This window comes from Phoca vitulina, unplaced genomic scaffold (genome assembly GCF_004348235.1).
Source record: "Phoca vitulina isolate PV1807 unplaced genomic scaffold, GSC_HSeal_1.0 scaffold40, whole genome shotgun sequence".
Taxonomy (NCBI): domain Eukaryota; kingdom Metazoa; phylum Chordata; class Mammalia; order Carnivora; family Phocidae; genus Phoca; species Phoca vitulina.
In genome coordinates, this window is record NW_022589743.1 from 23,409,905 (window position 1) to 23,431,094 (window position 21,190).

At 43.3% G+C, this 21,190-nt stretch overlaps 1 protein-coding gene across 2 annotated transcripts in view; it reads right to left on the reverse strand.

Annotated features, from left to right (window-relative positions):
* Nucleotides 1-4,426, reverse strand: part of TLCD3A (TLC domain containing 3A) — a 7,501-nt gene extending 3,075 nt beyond the window's left edge. Inside the window, exons 1-2 of one of the 2 annotated variants that reach the window (XM_032428919.1) lie at nt 4,226-4,426; nt 3,723-3,806 (exon numbers count right to left, since the gene is read on the reverse strand). In XM_032428919.1, the coding sequence (XP_032284810.1) occupies nt 3,723-3,806; nt 4,226-4,347 (206 nt within the window). In that variant the 5' untranslated portion in view covers nt 4,348-4,426. The remainder of the gene's footprint in view (nt 1-3,722; nt 3,807-4,225) is intronic. The other variant, XM_032428920.1, reaches the window with a different exon arrangement.
* Between the last annotated feature and the right edge of the window lie 16,764 nt (nt 4,427-21,190).

Genomic DNA, 21,190 nt, shown 5'->3' on the forward strand with positions numbered 1-21,190 from the left:
TTAAAAAAAAAAAAAAAAGATTTTATTTATTTATTTGAGACAGAGAGAATGAGAGAGAGAGAGCACATGAGAGGGGAGAGGGTCAGAGGGAGAAGCAGGCTCCTTGCTGAGCAGGGAGCCCGATGCGGGACTCGATCCAGGGACTCCAGGATCATGACCTGAGCCGAAGGCAGTCGCTTAACCAACTGAGCCACCCAGGCGCCCTACTCCAAACTCTTTACGAGGAAGATGCTGACAGTGATAAATGAGTGAAGAGTTTTCTCTCAACTGCGAGGCCAATTAATAAGTGTCAGGGGCAGAAAGCAGGGGACTCACTCAGCACCATGTGTTTCAGTAACTAGCTTCACCATTTCCCTGATTTAGCTACTCCTTTCTAATGGATTTTTCTGGCATTTTGTGATATAAGCTAACTTTGATATAGATATCTCTATAAATGATTCATTCGCCCCACCAAGAAACTTGTTTGAAGGTATCCCAAATGCCCAATCCAATATTTCCAGTTTAACTCCACTTAGTTGCTCGATAGTTGGGAGTTTCCTCGTGTATCTGCTTGCAACCCCACTTAGGGAGTCTCTGGGAAGCTCTTTACAATTCTATGGCTAATCCCAATTCCGCTCATTAAGAAAAATACATCTGGAAAGGAGCCCGGAGTTCAAGGACTACCTTACAGCAATCAGATACCAGAAAAGAAGCTGGGACAAAAGACAGTTTTCCCATTTACTTGCCCAAAGGGGTTAGATCCATATTTGCTGAGTCTAAATGACTGCTTATCACAGTCCCAGAGCAGATTAGAAGGAAAGTCTCTAATTTCTACAGTTTTGTTCCCAATTGAGAAATAATCATTCTACAGAAAATGTGGGAAAAATCAAAATAAAAATCATATACTCTGCTGAGAAGGATTGGCTTCACTCAATCAGCACATTTTACTGAGCACCCATGTGTCAGATAGAAGAAACCATTTAGTTTCATGGCTTGGCATTCCCAAACTACCTGAACCCCAGCATCACCTGCAGTGCTTGGTAAGGACTCTACTCTCCAGAGACTCTACATGTTAGGCCTCAGGAGCTCAAATCTGTATTTTTAACTTTGTCTCAGGTGATTTCCTAAGAAGCCAGTCCACTGAACTGCAACACTGGCAACGTACTCTAGCGAGGGTGCCATTCAAATTTCTGTTCTGAACGGGTCCACACTTATCACGGCATGACTGGATCATTAAGAAGCAATGAAACAGGCAAACAAGTAAGTAATGGCAAATACACTAGATGTGTATGTGAATTCATTAGCCAGGTTCCATTTAGGTAAAAAGGTGTGATATTTATTCTACTGCCCATCTATGGTCTCCAATTACTTTCTTGAAGCAATTCCAAGTAAAAAAGCTATGAAGAACGACTAAAAGCTTAGCTGAAATATAACCGGCCCCTCCCCTTGAGTGGGGCCTAGGATTTTAATATTTTGCACACCGTACCAATTCAATAAGATCTGAAATTGTGTAGAATTCTCTGAAGACTTATTAACAAGAGGTTTGGATTATAATCTTTTTTTTTTTTTTTAAAGATTTTATTTATTTGACAGAGAGAGACACAGCGAGAGAGGGAACACAAGCAGGGGGAGTGGGAGAGGGAGAAGCAGGCTTCCCACTGAGCAGGGAGCCCCTGAGATCATGACCTGAGCGGAAGGCAGACGCTTAACGACTGAGCCACCCAGGCGCCCCAAGAGGTTTGGATTATAATCTTAACTACCACCAGCCTGGGACTTAACTTTCTTTGTAGTATCAGGATAATTCTTGTTTTCCTTTCCTGACAAAGTTCTTGTGTGGATTAAAAAACTAGAAGTGTTAAAGTCCTTTTAAATTAAAAAGCACTATCCAAATATAAGTGCTTAAACTGGTAAAATTGCCTAGGGCTATGACTCTTAGCCCGTTTAGGGATCTGGACTCCTTTAAGAATCTCCTGAAATCTTTGGTCCACCACCACATTATGCATATAATTCAGGGGGATCTATAGATATATATTCTGTATGAAGGCATAAGATGAAAAGGCATATAATAGGGGCACCTGGGTGGCTCAGTCGGTTAAGCATCTGCCTTCAGCTCAGGTCATGATCTCAGAATCCTGGGATCGAGTCCCATGTCAGGCCCCCTGCTCAGTGGATAGCCTGCTTCTCCCTCTGCCCCTCCCCAACTTGAGTGCAGTCACACTTCTCTCTCAAATAAATAAAATCTTTTAAAAAAAAGGCATATGATAGAAAAATATTTGAATGTATAGCATATGAGCCCCAAAAGGCCTTTTTTTTTTTTTTTAAAGATGACCTAGGTGCCTTTAGAACATCCTTACACATACACGCGAAGGCGGAGGGCACAGAAATGTGTCTGTCTCCATTCTGTGCCCAGAGAATCTAAGGCACAAAGATACACAAAAGGAGGAACCTGAAAACCAAACTAGGTGTGCTACCATGATCCAGCCACTGAAAACACAGAGCTTCTGAGGGGAAAACACAAATATCTTCTGAAATGTATAGTGGTTGCCTGCTGCTTGCCCTCATATCAGCTCAAAAAAATGCTGCAAAGTCACATTTGTCACTTTAATCTTTGCAAAGGAGGCTGGTTTCAAGTTTGATGTGACAAACGGGGCAGTGAGGGAACTTGTTGCATGATCAGAAAATGCTCGATGAAAATAAAAAATTGAACCCAGCCAAGCAAATGCTGTTAGCCTTTGGTGTGTGCAGTCAAGGTCACTTGACCTATCTTGTCTCAGCACCTATAATTCATTGCTGATAGCTGGTTTTGTCTAAAAAGAGGCATAGGAAGAAAAGCACAAAAGTCACAATGGCAGGACTAATCCCAAGTAAGATCCAGACACTAAATTTGCAGGCCACAGGGAAATGGATACCCCACTCCTGCTCCCATCCCATTCCAGTCTCAACTCGTAAAAAGCAGGACACTTTGCAGAGTCAACATGCGAAAGGGACTAGGAAAGGCTGTGAGACTTTCCCTGCACATTTGACTATCACTCTTTAACGAGAAGAAGGTAAGAGTGGTTCTAGGAAGACGGGTGAAAATAATGGCTTTTTAGAAAAAGGCGGGGGGGTGGTCCACAATTGGCCAGGTCTAAACACTATACCAAGTAGACCGCCCTGGTCTTTATGATTTGTTTCACTAGATGTACATTTCTTGACCTGCCTCTGGACTGAGCTCTAATTTGGGTACAGGTCAGTTTCCTGAAAGCACTAGAAACCTTTTCATTGCCTTTAGCAAATCCAGAGGAAACAGGGGAGCAGCACTTGTAAAGAAAGGATTGGTGGATTTGTTCCTTTCCACAGAGGGTCTCTGCTAACCACACTGGACATATGTTGGCCAAAGAATGCTCCAGGGCAGGACTTCAGTGAAATCATTTAAAAGACCCAAAAGCCAGACTCCCACTTCCAAGTAATTCTCACACTTACGTATCTCATAAAGAACTTGAATCAATGGGCCACCTTAAATTAGACTTAGACCCTGTCATTCTCTAGTATTTCTTCAGTTTACTCACTCCTAAGTGGGAGAGGCTGAAAGAGGTAAGGAGAGGAGGAGGGACTAATTATGGTGCCCGAGTTCTCCCACCAGTCAGCTACCTAGCCGCATGTGCTGATAAAAGACCGAGCGCCTGGGAGCCGCTCAAATGTGGAAACTCCAACAAAGCTCAGCGCCGTCGTCGGTGCTGCTTTCACCTGGCATTGGATGTTACCTGTCGGTGATCACGTCGCTACAGGAGCGGATGATGACGATCCCTGACCCGGTGGCCAACACAGCCTGCACTGAAGAAACCAGCCTAACGTGCGGCAGAAAAGAAAAAAAAAAAAAAATCCAGTCCAGTGGACAGCGTGAAGCCCAGAGCCTTCAACCTGCCTCTCCCCTGGGCTGCCAGTGCGGGGAGGGAGAGGGTACGCCGCCGCCGCGCTCCCGACCCCAAGGCAGCGGGCAGACGGACCAGCAGCTTCCCGCCCGGTCGTGCCCCGCGCGGGCGCCCTCCATCCTCCTCCCTCTCCCTCCCCGGGAGGACGCCGGGCTCTGCGGAGAGCTGCGGCCGGCGCCCCGGAGGGGCAAGGCACCAGGGAGGCAGCCCCCTCGCTTCCTGTCGCCCCCCTTTTCCGCCCTCGGCGCGGCGCAGGGCCGGGCGCCGGCGGGTCGGGTCGCGGGGCAGCCGGCGCGCGGCCGGGTGGGGCGGACGGCGCCCGGCCTCGCGCGTACCTGGTGCTGATCATCACGCAGTCGGAGTCGCTCCATGCGGGCCGCGCGCGCCGCAGCCCCCAGGTGCAGAGTGCGAAGAGCCCCGGGAAGAAGAGCGAGCCCAAGGCCAGCGTCAGCAGCATGGGTGCTCGCGGGGTCGGCCGCCGCGCTCGGCGCCCTCGGCGTGGCTCCGGTCGGCTCCGCGCGACTCCCGACTGGCGCGGCCCGCCCGCCCCTATTTCTACCCTCCGCCCTCCGCCCCCGCCCCGGCCCCGGCCCCGCCGCGACTCCGGCAGCCGCCGGGCGCTGGCCCCGAGCCCGCAGCGCCACTCTCCGCGTGACCAGGCCGGCGGCCGCGATAGGCGCGGGCCGGCCGGGCGGGGCGGGGTCTCGCCGCCGCCGCCGCCTCCCCTAGGCCCCGAGGCTTCCCCGGGTTCCCCCGGCCGGCCGGCGAGTGGGCGGCGGCGGCGAGCTGCGGCCCGGGAGGTTCCGAGGGCGCCGGCGCTGCGCCCCGCACGAGCGGCGTGGAGCGGTCGCCGCCGCGTTCCGAGCGGCCGCGGGGCCGAGGCACTGGTGGGAAGGGCCGAGGCTCTCGGGGCTTCTGTTCCGTCACCGCGGACGCGTCCCCCTCCCTGCGGGACCGGCCCGACCGACGAAAGGCCCCGCACCTGCCCACTGCCCTCCTCGGCTCCGCAGCCCCAGGCGAAGGGGGCGCGGTGGAGGAGGCCCCGAGAAAGCCCCGTAGAGAGATGCCTTCGGTCGAGACCCCCCACCACGAGGCTGGGCGAGCCCTCCGGGCCGGGCCCGGGCATCTCTCTTCGGCAGAAGGAAGGAGACGACGGGTGGGCTTGTGGCCATCTGCCCGCCTGGCTGATCTACAAAGCACTCTTGCGTCCAAACAGGAGTCTGAAGGAAACGATCCCTCTGTAGGCCAAAGATGGCTTTTCCACGTCCTGCCAACTGCTGCAATTCCGCCAGAGGGGGCGGGGGTCGCTCCTAAAAGCATTAAATCCTGCTACAGAATCCAGCAGTCCCTCTCTCAGTCTGCCTAGCGAGGTGGAACACCAGGTCTGCAGACTTCCTGCGGCACCCGCGGTACTGCCTCTCGCCGCCGGGGCAAGATACTAGGCAGTCTCGGGGACTGTTGACAACGTTTTCTTTTTTTAAAGTTCTCCATCCAGGTGCCCTAAATTCGAATGGGTTGGAAACGATTCGTTTTCACTCAGCACCAGTCACGTGGGCCAATACAGTAGCTTCAACATTACTGGCTTCTCTCCCTCTTGGGACTTCCCAACGTTTTCCTTTGCTTTGGTCTCTCTCTGCCCCAGCTAACGTGGCGGGGAGGACAATTCATTTATGCCTATTGCGATCGAAAGGCTCTGTGGGTCTCTTCCCATCATCACCATGCAACATGCTGAGGAAGGCCCCATAACAGGACTGACTGTCTGAAACAGTGCGGCTCAGCCTCTCTGGGCCACTGTTTCCTCGAAATTTGTGAAATGAAGATGCTGAACTCCAAGCTCTTTAAGGTTCTTCCAGTTCTAAATTCTTATGATTCTATGACTTTTATAAGATAACAGATGATCTCAGTTAGATGCCAATTAAATTTCTCTAACATGGCAGTTACATGTTACTGATGTAACGGCTTTTAACATCTTATATATTGTTAAGTTGAGGGATTTAGCCAACATCAAGGAAACAGAACACCCAAAGGAAAGTCTGAAATTTCTTCCAATGAGAGTAACATCTCTTAACTCCCAAATTCACTGCTAACATACTTGGTGAACTGAAAAAGACACTTCAATTTCGTAGCAAGGTATCTGGCATATACAAAGCTTTCTGTATTTTCACATTTGCATGTGGACAAAGGACAGCTATGTGTAAACTCTTCACTGTCTCCAGAACAAATTCTTATGCATTCCACTTTCTATTCCCTACCCGTTTATCCCAGTCACCTCCACCTCTTTTCCAGAGAGGGACAAGTGGTTACCAGTCTTCCCTGCCTTCTCTCCTTAAAGGGATCAGCAGCATGCACCAAGGATGCTAACTAACACTTTTAAGTGGTGGGAACCAATCTAGGCCCTATGCAAGAAGTTGTCCGTACAGCTCTTACAGAGTCTATGAAACAAAAACAAAACAACAGATGTTTCACATATAGAAAATAGCAAGTAAAATCAGTTTCCAACACCAGGCTCTCGAAGTCACCAGAATGTTAAGCTTGAATCACCAGAAAGCCAACAAGCATAAACATGAGCCTTGGCTTTTCAACCCCTTAGGCAAATGATAAAGCCTTTTTAACACAAACTTCTACTCACCCTTCAAAGGTTTTGAGTTGTTTCCTTCTCCAGGAAGGTTTCTATCTATCTGTTTCTTCTAGGCACATTTATAAATCTCCTTCTAGATCACTTTTGCATTTGAGTAGTGAGCATGTTGGGTTTTATTTGTATGTATGTTTCCCCACCAAACTGTTAGCTCTTTGAAACAGGACGGTGTCTTTTCATTTTGTTTCCCAAGGTAGGCCTGGCACATTGCCAGTGCTTAAGAAACATTTGATACTTTTTAAAGTTAATATTTATTGAATGTTTACTACCTGCCAGGCACTGTATCAAACACTTTAAAGCTTATCTCACTGGATCCTCACAAAGAACCTATCATCCTGTGTATGTGTGTGTGTGTGTGTATGTGTGTGTGTGCAAAATATGACCCAGAGCAAAGAAAAAAAAAACTGGCCCAAGTTCACACAGCTGGTGGCAGAGTTGGGATTTGAACTCATTACCCTCTGCCTTCGTCAGTGTGCCTAACGACTACGCTGCCTTCAAACTTGATAAACAAGGGAAGAGTAGTTGTTTTTCACAATATAGTTTCTGATTAATAACCACTGTTCCTAATTGTTTCCTCACAAATTTAAATGTGGGGAGTGTAGCTTACGGGCTCTGATGCTGCTGTATATTATTTCATATTTGTATATGCCTTTACAATTTTTCAAATCATTTTCACATATATTAATCTCACTTGGTTCTCAAAATGACCTGGTGAGGTAGGTGATCATATCACTTCATTTTATAGATGAAGAAACTGAGGTGCAGAATGGTAAACTGACAGGCTACTCTATGACGTGGCAAGGCTCAAGTTAGAACCCAGGGCTCCTGATTTGTGTTCAGGGTGATTTCATCTTGTAGAGTTGGGATTTAAGGAGTTTTTAGTTATGCCTCTTAGGTGGTTTTTGAGAGTGAGGTTTGGGTTACCAGATGTCAAGAGAAGACTTGTTTACAAAATGAGAACTCATTTACAAAATTCCCTTGAATGGGAATTGATTAAGGCTCCCAGTTAGGGAGGGCCATGATGGGATTTCTCTGGTTTCTACCCTATCTCTCCCATTCCTTTAAACCCCAATCTGGATACCATTAAGGGATAGGATAGCAGAACTCTCCCCATTCTGCTCCCTGGTTTTGCTAGCCTTAAACTGAAAATACCGTATTTACTAGTAAGAGACTCTCAGAACACTCAGGTGAATGTCATGAACATGTGCCATGTGTAGGCTGCTACCCTTGATCAAGGACATTTTCTTCCTATCCAGAAAAATGCATCAAGGAAAAACAACTGAGGTTCACACATGAAACATCTTCATTTCAAGCTCCAGAACTGAGAGACCTTGGAGGTCTCTATCCACCCATCTACTTTAAAAAAATCATAACAGAGAAAATGAAACTCTATTCTGAAATGAGTTATTTTGCTTAGAACTGCACTTCATTTCTGTATTATGGGCTTTGGAAGCAGAGACAGAGCAAGAAGAACAAGGGAAGAAATAAAATGACAGGAGACATGGAGAGAAAGATACAGCACAGGAAGAAGATCTATCATAAGACTGAGATCGGTACAGTTAAGGGGAATAAAAAGGCCAAGATACATCTCCTTTGACTCAGGAAAAGAAACAGAGATACGGATCCAGAGACTGGAATTCACAACAAGTGAACAAGAGGAAGGAGCTATGAGACACAGGGAAATGTAAAAGGAGATGTACAAAGAGAAAGAAAGTTGACAGCCTTTTATGGAATAGCATTCCCTTTAGGCTGGCACCAACAAAAGCCATATTGCATTTGAAGATCTATGGCACAAGTAAGGAGGCGCCTTGTTCTCAGGCCAGAAGGAAGTTAATCAATTGCCTTCCTCCTCTTTCTCCTCTACTCTGTTTGCACTCCACAAGAATACCTGGTCGATACGGCCTTGCACTGATACTTGTGTATTTATTTCCCCTTTAGACTGCAGGCCTCTGATGGGCAGGCAGGGCCTGTCAGTGCAGAAGGCAGCCATGACACAGAGCGCAGGGGTTAGCGTTAGAGGGCCTGAGTTCCAGCGATGGCTCCGTGTGACATGGGGAAAACGACTTAACCTCTCTGTAAAATACAGCTTCCTCTACCTACCTCACAGGGTGGTTGTGAGAATTAGATGAGAGACTTTCAGAAATACGTGTAAACTATGTGCCGGGCAGGGGGAAGGGACTCTTCTCTATCTTGGTATCCTGCAGCACAGTTACTTGCTGTGAAACTTCTCGTAAATAGCGACTGGATTGACAATGATCTAGGCCTGGCCTTAGCCAGCTTCCAGGCTGCAGCTTCCTCCGTTTTATCCTGGACTATTTGCAAAAGGAAACTCTCAGTCTAAGAGGCAGAGTCACACCCCAAGCACATGGTTTCTACAAACAGTGACCACAGCTGTGCACCCAGGGAAGTCTTGGCTCTGTACACAGTGATAATATCCCTGTCAATAAAGACCATAATTTACACAAAGAACTGATTATATAGTACTTGCCTTTGTGTATTGCTTTATATTTTTAAGACACTCTCACATATTTCTTTTGCTGTAAGTGCAAAAATGGGCTTGTTTGCCGAGAGTCACACCTAACTAAAAGTAGTGGGAGTTCTAAACTCAAGTTTAAAAAAATATTCAAGGGCACTGAACCATTGAAATGAGTTAGAACCAGCAAATTGCTGTGAACAAATTCAGCTGCCTTCCTAAATCATCAGATTAATAATTTTTAGTGTCTTCATGTCTCGTAAATAATTTCATAACAGGTTTGTTTTGCTTACTCAACTAAACTCTGATGGTACTGTTAGTTTTTTGATGAACAAATATGTTAGGGGCGCCTGGGTGGCTCAGTCGGTTAAACAACCGACTCTTGATTCCGGCTCAAGTCATGATCTCAGGGTCATGAGATCGAGCCCCACATCAGGCTCCACACTCAGCATGGAGTCTGCTTGAGATTCTCTCTCTCCCTCTCCCTCTATCCCTCCCCCTGCTCTCGTGCACTCTCTAAATAAATTCTTTTAAAAAATATGTTAGAAAAAAAATATGTTAGAAAGTAAAACATACCCACTATGGAAAATAATCACAAATAATGCCATCACTGAGAGATATTACTCTCAGGTATTAACATTTTGGTAAAATTCTCCCCAGTCCTCTTTAAATGCATTTATTATATTTTTGATTGAGGTCATGCTTTAAATTAATTTTGAATAATATTTCACTTATAAGTATTTTCAATGTTATTAAAGTATTTGCAAACCTATTTTTTAATACATCAAGTAATTTGATTTTTGATTATTATAGATTATCTTTCAAAGTGGGTTATGACTTGTTTTGAAAGGAATTCTTTTTTTTTTTTTAAGATTTTACTTATTTATTTGACATAGCGAGAGAGAGCACAAGCAGGAAGAGCAGCAGAGGGAGAAGCAGGCTCCCTGCTGAGCAAGGAGCCTGATGAGGGACTCGATCCCAGGACCCTGGGGTCATGACCTGAGCCGAAGGCAGACACTTGACTGACTGAGCCACCCAGGTATCCCTTGAAAGGAATTCTTAACTGGGGGAGAGTGGGTTTGTCAATAGATGCACACTTTGGCACAAAAACATACACAAGGTCCTCATCTGTTCTGGTAACTTTATTTTTATTTATTTTTTTATTTTTTAAGATTTTATTTATTTATTTGACAGAGAGAGACAACAGTAAGAGAGGGAACACAAGCAGGGGGAGAGGGAGAGGGAGAAGCAGGCTTCCTGCTGAGCAGGGAGCCCGATGCGGGGCTCACTCCCAGGACCCTGGGATCATGACCTGAGCCGAAGGCAGACGCATAACGACTGAGCCACCCAGGCGCCCGTTCTGGTAACTTTAAAGACAGTAAGAGTCCCATCCTTATTAGCATTCAGTTTCTGTCTTTAAAGTGGGCATCATAATATCTAGAGAAACTCAAGCTGCTACTTAAGTATCTGGTTTTTGCTTTTTATAGGTTGAGCTCTATTAACCTATTTAGTAAACTGTAATTACGTAGGCCCTTGGTGCCTGTTTAAGCAATGAAGGAAAACCATTCTTTGTGAAGCTAAGTTGGTAGTGTCTTTTACCATGCACAGGCAATTTCCACCCCGAGAGTTAATTACTTCTCGACAAGATTGTGGCTGAAAACTAAAAACAATGCAGAGAAAGCTAATTAGTTACAAGGACTTAAAGTTCTTATTTGGGAAGGGATCTTCCTTATACATAGCAACAAGAACCTCGGCCTCAAGCACACGAGCGCATGCTCATGTAGCTACTGAGTGTCACCACCTGTCTGTGACCAACCTCGCAAACTATTTTTTTTTTTTTAAAGATTTTTATTATTTGACAGTGAGAGATACAGTGAGAGAGGAAACACAAGCAGGGGGAGTGGGAGAGGGAGAAGCAGGCTTCCCGCCGAGCAAGGAGCCCGATGTGGGGCTCGATCCCAGGACCCTGGGACCATGACCTGAGCCGAAGGCAGTTGCTTAATGACTGAGCCACCCAGGCGCCCCCTATTTTTTTTTTTTTTAATATTTTATTTATCTGACAGCGAGATATAGCGAGAGAGGGAACACAAGCAGGGGGAGTGGGAGAGGGAGAAGCAGGCTTCCCGCGAAGCAGGGAGCCTGATGCGGGGCTCGATCCCAGGACCCTGGGATCATGACCTGAGCCGAAGGCAGATGCTTAACGACTGAGCCACCTAGGTGCCCCCCGACCTCGCAAACTATTAACTGTGAGTCGAAAGGCTGAATAAACTGTTGAGTTGTGAGCCAGACTGAAATACATTTGCCCTGGAGGCAGAGCAAATAAGCATGTTGTCAGGTAACATGATGGAGCTGCGCAGCAGAGGTCTGAGAAGGATTTGGAAAGTTTTAAATACTACTGCAATGTGAAGGACAGGAAGCACTTGCTAGTCAAGATTCTGCCACTTTGCTTCTTTTATGTGTTATAAGTCCATTGTTTCCTTATGCAGCATCTGCAGCTTGACTGGTTCATCTTTTTTTTTTTTTTTTAAAGATTTTATTTATTTATTTGACAGAGAGAGACACAGCGAGAGAGGGAACACAAGCAGGGGGAGTGGGAGAGGGAGAAGCAGGCTCTCTGCCGAGCAGGGAGCCCGATGTGGAGCTCGATCCCAGGACTCTGGGATCATGACCCGAGCCAAAGGCAGACGCCCAACGACTGAGCCACCCAGGCGCCCCTGACTGGTTCATCTTTATATGTTTTTTTTTTAAAGATTTTATTTATTTATTTGACAGAGAGAGACCGCGAGAGAGGGAACACAAGCAGGGGGAGTGGGAGAGGGAGAAGCAGGCTTCCCGCCGAGAAGGGAGCCCGATGCAGGGCTCGATCCCAGGACCCTGGGATCATGACCTGAGCCAAAGGCAGCTGCTTAACCAACTGAGCCACCCAGGCACCCCTCATTCTTACATGTTTTCTTCTATTTCAATTTTAAGTACCATGTTCATTCAATCTGCTGCTGTTGAACACTCTACTATTGGGGTCCTGGCCAATATAACAGCGCATACATAAACCTTCAAAAAAGATTTTAACATTGAAAAGAAAGAGAATATAGTAATTTATCAAGAAAAACTAAGAAAATCAACTGAAATATAGAATAGAAGAACGGAGGTAAAGTGGCTGGATACAAGATCAATACACAAAATTGAATGGCTTTTCTATAAGCCAGCAAATATCAATTAGAAAATGTAACAGAAAAGGAGGACCATTCACAGTATTTTTTAACTTTTAATTCCAGTATAGCTAATATACAGTGTTATATTAGTTTCAGGTATAATATATTTTTTTTAATTTATAAAATCTGTTAGTGAGGCACCTGAATGGCTCAGTCAGTTAAGCGTCTGCCTTCGGCTCGGGTCATGGTCCCAAGATCCTGGGATTGAGCCCCACATTGGGCTCCTGCTCAGCGGAGAGCCTGCTTCTCCTTCTCCCTCTGCTGCTCCCCCTGCTTGTGATTTCTCTCTCTCTCTGTCAAATAAATAAATAAAATATTAAAATAAATAAATAAATAAAATCTGTTAGTTTTAGACCTAACAAGAAATATGCAAGACCTATATAGAGAAAGCTACAAACCTTTACTGAAAGGTATAAAAGCCTAAACAAACGGAGAGCATGGTCCTAAAGGGAAGATTCAATACTGTAAACATGTCAATTTTCCTCAAATTAATCTAATAAATTCAATACAATTCCAATCAAATTCCTAACATGATTTTCATAGACTCAGTAAGCCCTTTCTAAAGCTTATTTGAATTAGAGAAAATGTGCTTATTTGAATTAGAGAAAATGTGCAAGAATGGCCAAGAAATATTTAAATAAAGAACACTGGGGGAATGGAGGAATTTACAATATATCAAAACACCCTCAAATTATCATAATTGAGGGGCGCCTGGGTGGCTCAGTCGGTTAAGCGGCTGCCTTCGGCTCAAGTCATGATCCCAGGGTCCTGGGATCGAGCCCCACATCGGGCTCCCTGCTCGGCAGAGAGCCTTCTTCTCCCTCTCCCTGCCGCTTTGTCTACTTGTGCTCTCTCTCTATCTCTGTTAAATAAATAAATAAAAATCTTTTTTAAAAAATTATCATAATTGAAACAGTGTAGAAGAAACAAACAGATCAATGGAATAAAACACAGTCCTGAACCAGACCTACTAAATTTAATCTGTGGCAAACACATCATACTTGTGAGGAAAGGAAGGACTAAGAAAACCACAGAAACCATTAGCCTTCCTTTGGAAAAAATAAAATTAGTTGAATACTTTCCCTGCAGAATTCATGTCCTCCCAGAACCTCGTGACCTTATTTGGAAATGGGGTCCTTGCAGATTTAATTATGGTAAGGATTGAAATGAGACTATACTGGATTAGGGTAGGCCCTAAATCCAATGAGAATATCCTAATAAGAGACAGAAAAGGACACAGACACAGAAAAGAAAGTGAGGTGAAGATGGAGTAAGAGATTGGAACGATGGATCTATAAGCCAAGGGATGCCAAGGACTGCTGGCACCCACCGGAAGCTAGGGGAGAGAGCCTTGGAACAGTTCCTCTCTCAGAGCCCCCCCAAAAGGAATCAGTCCTACCAATACCTTGATTTCAGACATCTGGCCTCCGGAACTGAAAAAATTAATTTCCGTTGTCATAATGCACTCAGCCTTTGGTAATTTGTTACAGCAGTCCTAAAAAACTAATACAATGTCACACACCAAACACAAACATAAATTCCAGATATATAAAAGATTTTACATGAAAAGCAACATTATAGGGGCACCTGGGTGGCTCAGTCATTAAGTGTCTGCCTTCGGCTCAGGTCATGATCCCAGGGTCCTGGGATCAAGCCCCACATTGGGCTCCCTGCTCTGCGGGAAGCCTGCTTCTCCCTCTCCCACTCCCCCTGCTTCTGTTCCCTCTCTTGCTGTCTCTCTCTCTGTCAAATAAATAAAATAAAATCGTAAAAAAATGTATAAATAAAAAAAAGAAAAGCAACATTATAGATGTATTAGAAGAAAAGTTTGAAAAATATTTTTTTAATTCACAGGCTAGAGAAAGCCTTCCCAAACAAGGCATAAAACCCAGATGTCATATAGAAAAGGACAGATTTGTGTATGCTAAAAACAAAATTGTACATCAAAGGGCACTATTAGCAAGTTAAAGACAAGTAATAGTTTAGAAAAAATTATTTGTAGTATATTAAAAAACTAAGGGTTAATATCCAGAATAGCCAAAGAAATCCTACAAATCTGGGGCACCTGGGTGGCTCAGTCATTAAGCGTCTGCCTTCGGCTCAGGTCATGATCCCAGCGTCCTGGGATCGAGCCCCACATCGGGCTTCTTGCTCAGAGGGTAGCCTGCTTCTTTCTCCCTCTCCTGGTCCCCCTGCTTATGTTCCCTCTCTCGCTGTCTCTCTGTCAAATAAATAAATAAAATCTTTAAAAAAAAAAAGAAGAAACACAAATGACCCAAGAGAATTATTCAAATAATAGAAACTGGAAATAAACAGAAGAAATACAAAAAGGCCAATAAAAGCTTTGTAAGTAAATATTTTAAAAACTGATAATATCTAGTGTACATAAAGATACAAGGCTATTTGGCACTTTTCTCAATGCTGGTAGAGGTATAAATATGTGGGGCGCCTGGGTGGCTCAGTCAGTTAAGCGTCTGCCTTCAGCTCAGGTCATGATCCCGGAGTTCTGGGAATCAAACCCCACATCAGGCTCCCTGCTCAGTAGGGAGTCTGCTTCTCCCTCTCCTGCTCCCCCTGCTTGTGTTCTCTCTCTCTCTGTCAAATCAATAAACAAATATTTTTAAAAACCAGAAGTATAAATATGTATTACAAGGATATAATATTTTTTGCAATAGCAAAAAATTAGGAAAAATCTAAATAGTCAGTAAAAAAATAATAAAATATTTTATGGTATGGTCAAGCTATAGAATACTATATAGCCATTAAAAGGAGATAAACCAAAATACAGAGATTTCCAGAACATACTGTTAAAGGGAAGAAAACAAATCACTGAACAGTAAGTACAGTGAGATATAACTTATAATTTAAAAAAAACTATAAATATGATTGGTCCATATACTGCTATATAATCATGCAAAGAAAGGTTTGGAAGGAAAAATCACCAAACTGCAAACAGTTTGCTAACCTCTGGAGAGAGAAGTGTGTATGTGCATGTGTTGGTTTCGTGTGTATATGCAGTAAGGCAAATTAAGAGTGACTTTTACATTTTCCTGTGTTGTATGAGTTTCTCTAATAAAAAATGGTTATTTATTACACAAATATCAAAAAAAGGAAAATCATAATAAGCACCTAGAAAGTAATGGCTCTAATTATTAAACATGCTTGGCTTTCCATGGAACATCATTCAGTACATGCAAGTATCTTGAAATACAGTTAGAAATTTGATGAAAAAAAATTGTGCCCCCCAAAATACATGAAAGGTAATATTTTTAAAAACATGACATATGTATAACATGCTTTTGGGGGCATCATTTTTTTATTCTTCTTAAGATTTTTTTTATTTTGACAGAGAAAGAGAGAGCACAAGCAGGGGGAGCAGGAAAGGGAGAAGCAGCCTCGCTGCTGAGCAAGGGGCCTGATGTGGGTTCGATCCCAGGACCCCGGGATCATGACCTGAACTGAAGGCAGACACTTAACAGACTGAGCAACCCAGGTGCCCCAGGGTCATCATTTTTTTTAAAGTGTTGAAGTGTTGTGTAAGCTCTTGGAAGACAATGGCTTTGATTTTTCAAAGATTTTTCCCCACTGTATATGTATATACACACATATATATCTTCTCATATATATACACTCACACACATATACACATATATATGAGAAGATATTTAAGCTGAGTATAAAATACTATGCAAATGCACTTTATTGTATTAGTCCCTAAAACCATCCACTATCATTTAGTGTAGTGAATTATATCTGCCCATAAAATGCTAAAATGCTAAATTCTAAATCCAACAGAGACCCGTGTTTAGGCAAGGGCCGTGAGGGCAAAGAAAAAGAGCAACTGAGAATAAGCGAAGTGAAGGTTTTCACAGGCAGTTGTAACTACGTGGCTGACATTAAGGAGAGAGAGCGAGTGTGGTATAAAAGATTTGGAGGGCGCCTGGGTGGCTCAGTTGGTTAAGCGACTGCCTTCGGCTCAGGTCATGATCCTGGAGTCCCTGGATCGAGTCCCACATCGGGCTCCCTGCTCGGCAGGGAGTCTGCTTCTCCCTCTGACCCTCCCCCCTCTCATGTGCTTGCTCTCTCTCATTCTCTCTCTCTCAAATAAATAAATAAATAAATCTTTAAAAAAAAAAAAAAAAAAAAGATTTGGAGACTAATGATGGCCGCAGGAGCGGTCTCACAGAGTGACTCTCAATGGGGGACTGCGGTGGAGGAAGCCATCAGGAGCTTGAACAATATTATACTTAGGAAATAAAACTTTTTTTTTTTTTTTTTTAGGAAATAAAACTTTTAACTGGTTTTCTGATGCAGACCTAAAATATAGCGGGGCAAAATATTCTTGGCTGGTGGAGAAGCGATATCAACTGTGTTATCAGTGATTGTGAAACTGGAGAATCTTATGTGTGGGAGGGTTGTTCAAAAGATTTTTTGTTTAGCAGAAGGAGGCATGGGTTTAAAAAAGAAGTTTTTTTTAATTTTTTTTTTAAGTTTAAGAAATATTCAGTGGAATCCCCCTTCCCTTAAAATTGCATGCAAAATGTGCAAATGTATATTTTTCTGGGGGAAAGGATCTACACAGAGTTCTTCATGTCCTCCAAGGGATCCAGACTCAAGAAAGATGAAAAGATACTGGACAATAAGGGTGTTAGATACAGTGAATTAATGGTAGCTACATTATAATGACTGTACTAGTTAGTTAATGTCAATTTTATAAAACAAGTGTTATTTTTGTTGTAAAGTGTAAGACTTACACAAAGGGGTTGTCATTTTGGCCTATATAATTATCACCTTGTTGAGAAGGTGGAGGAATTACTGACTGTGAACCCAATGTAGCCAATGTGGAAGGGTTCTAAAAACATTTGGGAGCTAGCTTGTATGCATGACTGAATGCCTGAGCTATGATCGTGGGAACAGGGGAGCTGCTGAAGCTAGCTGGAGATTATGATCTGCTTAGCAAGAATGGGCATGCACAGAGAACCAGAGTACCAATCAAAACAAAACTGGGTGTCCAGCCTATGGGAATGAGCAGAACACCTGAATGCCAATCAAGAACAAATGGTGGTGTCCAGGATATTCAAAAAATTGAGGATTGGTTGGCAAAAGACTGTATCATGTAAAGCCATGGACTAAAAATAGTCCTTAAAGGAGTGCCAAGAAAACATTTTTTGAACAAGATTTCTTGCAGAAATCAAACTAGATTCCTCCATTATAAGTTGCCGTGGGAACTTTGCCACCCATAGTGATAATAGGATCTGTGTGTGATCGGGTTTGAGAGTCCTAGGGGGCATTTTGGAAATTTGTAGGGAGTATTTTGGTTAGCACAATGTTGGGAAGGGGCTATGCTACTGGCTTAGTGGGTAAGGATCAGGTAATTCAGACATCTTGCAGGGTTTTTTTTACAAGGAATTTCCCAAAAAGCTCAGGTGTTTAGGGGAAGGTCATTATGGAGGGGAAGCTTAAATGAAGACTGATACTGTCTTGATCTTATAAAATAACATACTCTGAACGATGTATACTTAATGTAGTACAGCTACTTCAAAAACAATGAAACCAGGGGTGCCTGGGTGGCTCAGTTGGTTAAGCGACTGCCTTCGGCTCAGGTCATGATCCTGGAGTCCCGGGATCGAGTCCCGCATCAGGCTCCCTGCTCAGCAGGGGGTCTGCTTCTCCCTCTGACCCTCTGACCCTCTTCCCTCTCGTGCTGTCTCTCATTCTCTCTCTCAAATAAATAAATAAAATCTTTAAAAAAAAAACAACGAAACCAGTTGCAAATACAACAGGGTATTGGAGACTCCTTTTAACCGAGTTAGAAAGAAATGCTAAATTGACAGGCACATGAAATTTAGAGATCTCACTGGATTTCATTAACAAAGGCTATTTTAAAACTAAAACTAATACTTCCATCCTATAGACTTAAATTTTTTTTGGCATAATGAGAAAAGTTATGAAAATTCTTTTGGGTATTACTGGTTTTTTCCATTTTATTTTCATGCTGTCCTCAGACATGTACCTCACAAATCCCCTGTGGCCTATCCTCCTTTGCCAATCCACTCTTTTTCCATTGCCATTAAAAGATAGGGTCTCCAAGTGTGTTTTTAAGTATTAGAGACTAAATTTATGTAAAGGTAATATCTCAAGTGTGAAAATATGTTTTCTGTAATACTGTCATCAGCTATACCCCACCCCACTGCGTAACAAGAAAAAAAAATTTTTTTAAAGCTCAGCTCATTTGTGAGAATATCACAAGCTCCTTATTTTCATATCCAAACTTCTCATATATGTAAACTTCCATAATTTATCTTAAGACTGCATAATCTTTCCAGACTTCTTCCATTTCCCTCTTCTGCTTATCATTAATAAATCAGTCTAGCCTATTATTACTTCTCTTAATGCCCCTTTTCTTAGAGGGGGAGGGGGAGGGGGAGAGGAAGAGGGAGAATCCTTTTTCTTTTTTTAAGAGGTTAAGTAATTTTTTAAAAAGATTTTATTTACTTATTTGACAGAGAGAGAGAGCGCACAAGCAGGGGGAGCGGGAGAGGGAGAAGAAGGCTGCCTGCTCAGCAGGACTTGATCCTAGAACCCTGGGATCATGACCTGAGCCAAAGGCAGACATTTAACTGACTGAGCCACCCAGGTGCCCAGGAGAGAGAGAATCCTAAGCAGACTCCATGCCCAGCACGGAGCCCAGAGCGGGACTTGATCCCACAACCCTGAGATCATGATCCATGCTAAAATCAAGAGTCGGATGCTTAACCGACTGAGCCACCCAGACGCCCTCTTAATGCCTTTAAAACCTAGTGTCCACCTGTATCTCTGCTCTTTTATCTTCCTACACTTTTTCTACTGTGCAACTCTCTTAAACTCAAGCTTATATTCATTACTAGTATCTTATCTGCAAAGAGGGAGAAAGGAAATCAGAGTTGGGAGCTTTGGAATAGGGAAGCAGGGGGAATGCGATTGAGAGTTGACAATGGATGCATAAAAGGACAATCAGTGGAAATTGGACAGCATGAATTTGGACTGGAGATGGTCACCCTTGTTTCTTGACTGGCCACAATAATTCAAGCTGCTCAGAAGCAGAGAAAACAAAAATGAGAGGACTAGGGCTGATGGCAGGCAAGTTAAACTCGATCATATCACTTCTCGGCTTACAATCCTTCAAAGGCTTCCCATTACTTAACATGACCTTCAGAAGCCTCAGTCATCTGGCACTGCGTATTTCTCTAGCCTCTTCTTGTACCATTCTCCCCTTGGCTTTCAAAGTCCCAACCCCCCTGGCCAATTTCTTCCATCCTAAAGGCTTTTGCACATACCATTCCTTTCATCTGTCACCTCCAATTCTTCCCATCCCCCACCCTTTGCTTCAGCTTAAAAATCACTTCCTCAGAGAAGCCTTTCCTGACCCCCAAATCCAATCAGGACACTCTATCAAAATAGTCTTTCGACATATGCTTTATTTGTCTTTCGTTAGACCTATCACAGTTATGTTCATTTGTATGAATACCGTTTTCAGACATGGAAATAGCTCTGTGGAGGCAAGCACTTGGTCTACTTTGTTGACTGCTCAATTCCCAGCACCTAGCCTAGTGCCTATCACCAGCAGGAACAGCAGGAATATTCATTCACTCATTCAATATATTTATTGAGTTTACTGAATGAGTGAATGAATGTTCAGAAGAGTTAGCTATGGGACTTTAGACAAGTTTTTTATTGTAATTACATCTCCATTTTCTCATCTGCTAAATGGGGCAATGATACTAATCTTTAACCTCAGGATTGCCGTGTGGATTAAAAGAGACAATGCCTGCCTACCATGGTGTCTGGCCTTATAGTAGGGGCTAGGAAATGTTAGTTCTTATCATCATTAAAAATAAGCTCTATGAGCAACCAGAACTCTCATACAGCACTGGTAGGAATGCAAAAATTATACAGCCACTTTGGAAAAACAGTTTACCAGTTTCTTACAGAGTTTAATACAGATTTTCCATACAATCCAGCAATCCCACTTCTAGGTATTTACCCAAATAAAATGAAAACTTTTGTTCACACAAAACCTGCTCACGAATGTTTATATCAGCTTTATTCATCACTGCCAAAAACTGGAAACAACCCAAATGTTCTTTAAACAAAGAATGGATAAATAAATTGTGGTACAGCCACACAGAATGCCACTCAGGAAGGAGGAATGAACTACTGATACATGCACAACATGGATGAAACGCAACAGCTTCATGCTAGGTGAAAGAAGCCAGACTCAAAAGGCGACATGTTATATCATTCCATTTATATGATGTTCTAAAAAAGCCAAACTGTAGGGACAGTAATCAGGTCAGTGGTTGCCAGGCAATGGGGTGGAGCACGAGGGAATTTGTAGGAATGAACAGAACTGTCCTAGGACTTGATTGGGTGGTAGTGACATGACTATATGCATTTATCAAAACTCATGGCATTATAAGCTGAAAGGTCAATTTTATATGCCCTGATATAAAAGATAAAGATCCAAAACAGGTGGATAAAATTACATTTTCCTTTTTAAAAAAGTATTATAAAAGTACTACAGGCTATTTGTAGACATTTTGGGAAAATGTACAAAAAGGGTACATTCCATCACCCACAGAACAGTACTATTTCTTTTCTATCATTTTTATCCGTGCAAAATACACATAAACTGGGACCACACTGTACATTTTTGCTTTCTCAAATGTACATTTTACTTTCTGGTATAAAGCACATTTTTCCATGTCATTAAGTAACTTTCAAAACCCTGATTTTATAGTCAATACTGTTCTATTGCATAGCCCACTTATATTTTTAAGCCTTCCCTTATTGTTAGAAATTGCTTCCATGTTTTTACTACAAACAACTTCGATAAAATTAAAAAAAGAAAAGCTGAGTGGGGCCAGGGACTCTTCCGTTTTGCAATTTCACAATGTTTAACTGGTAAAACAACTCTTCCTTGGCTGCCATCGCCTCATTGTTT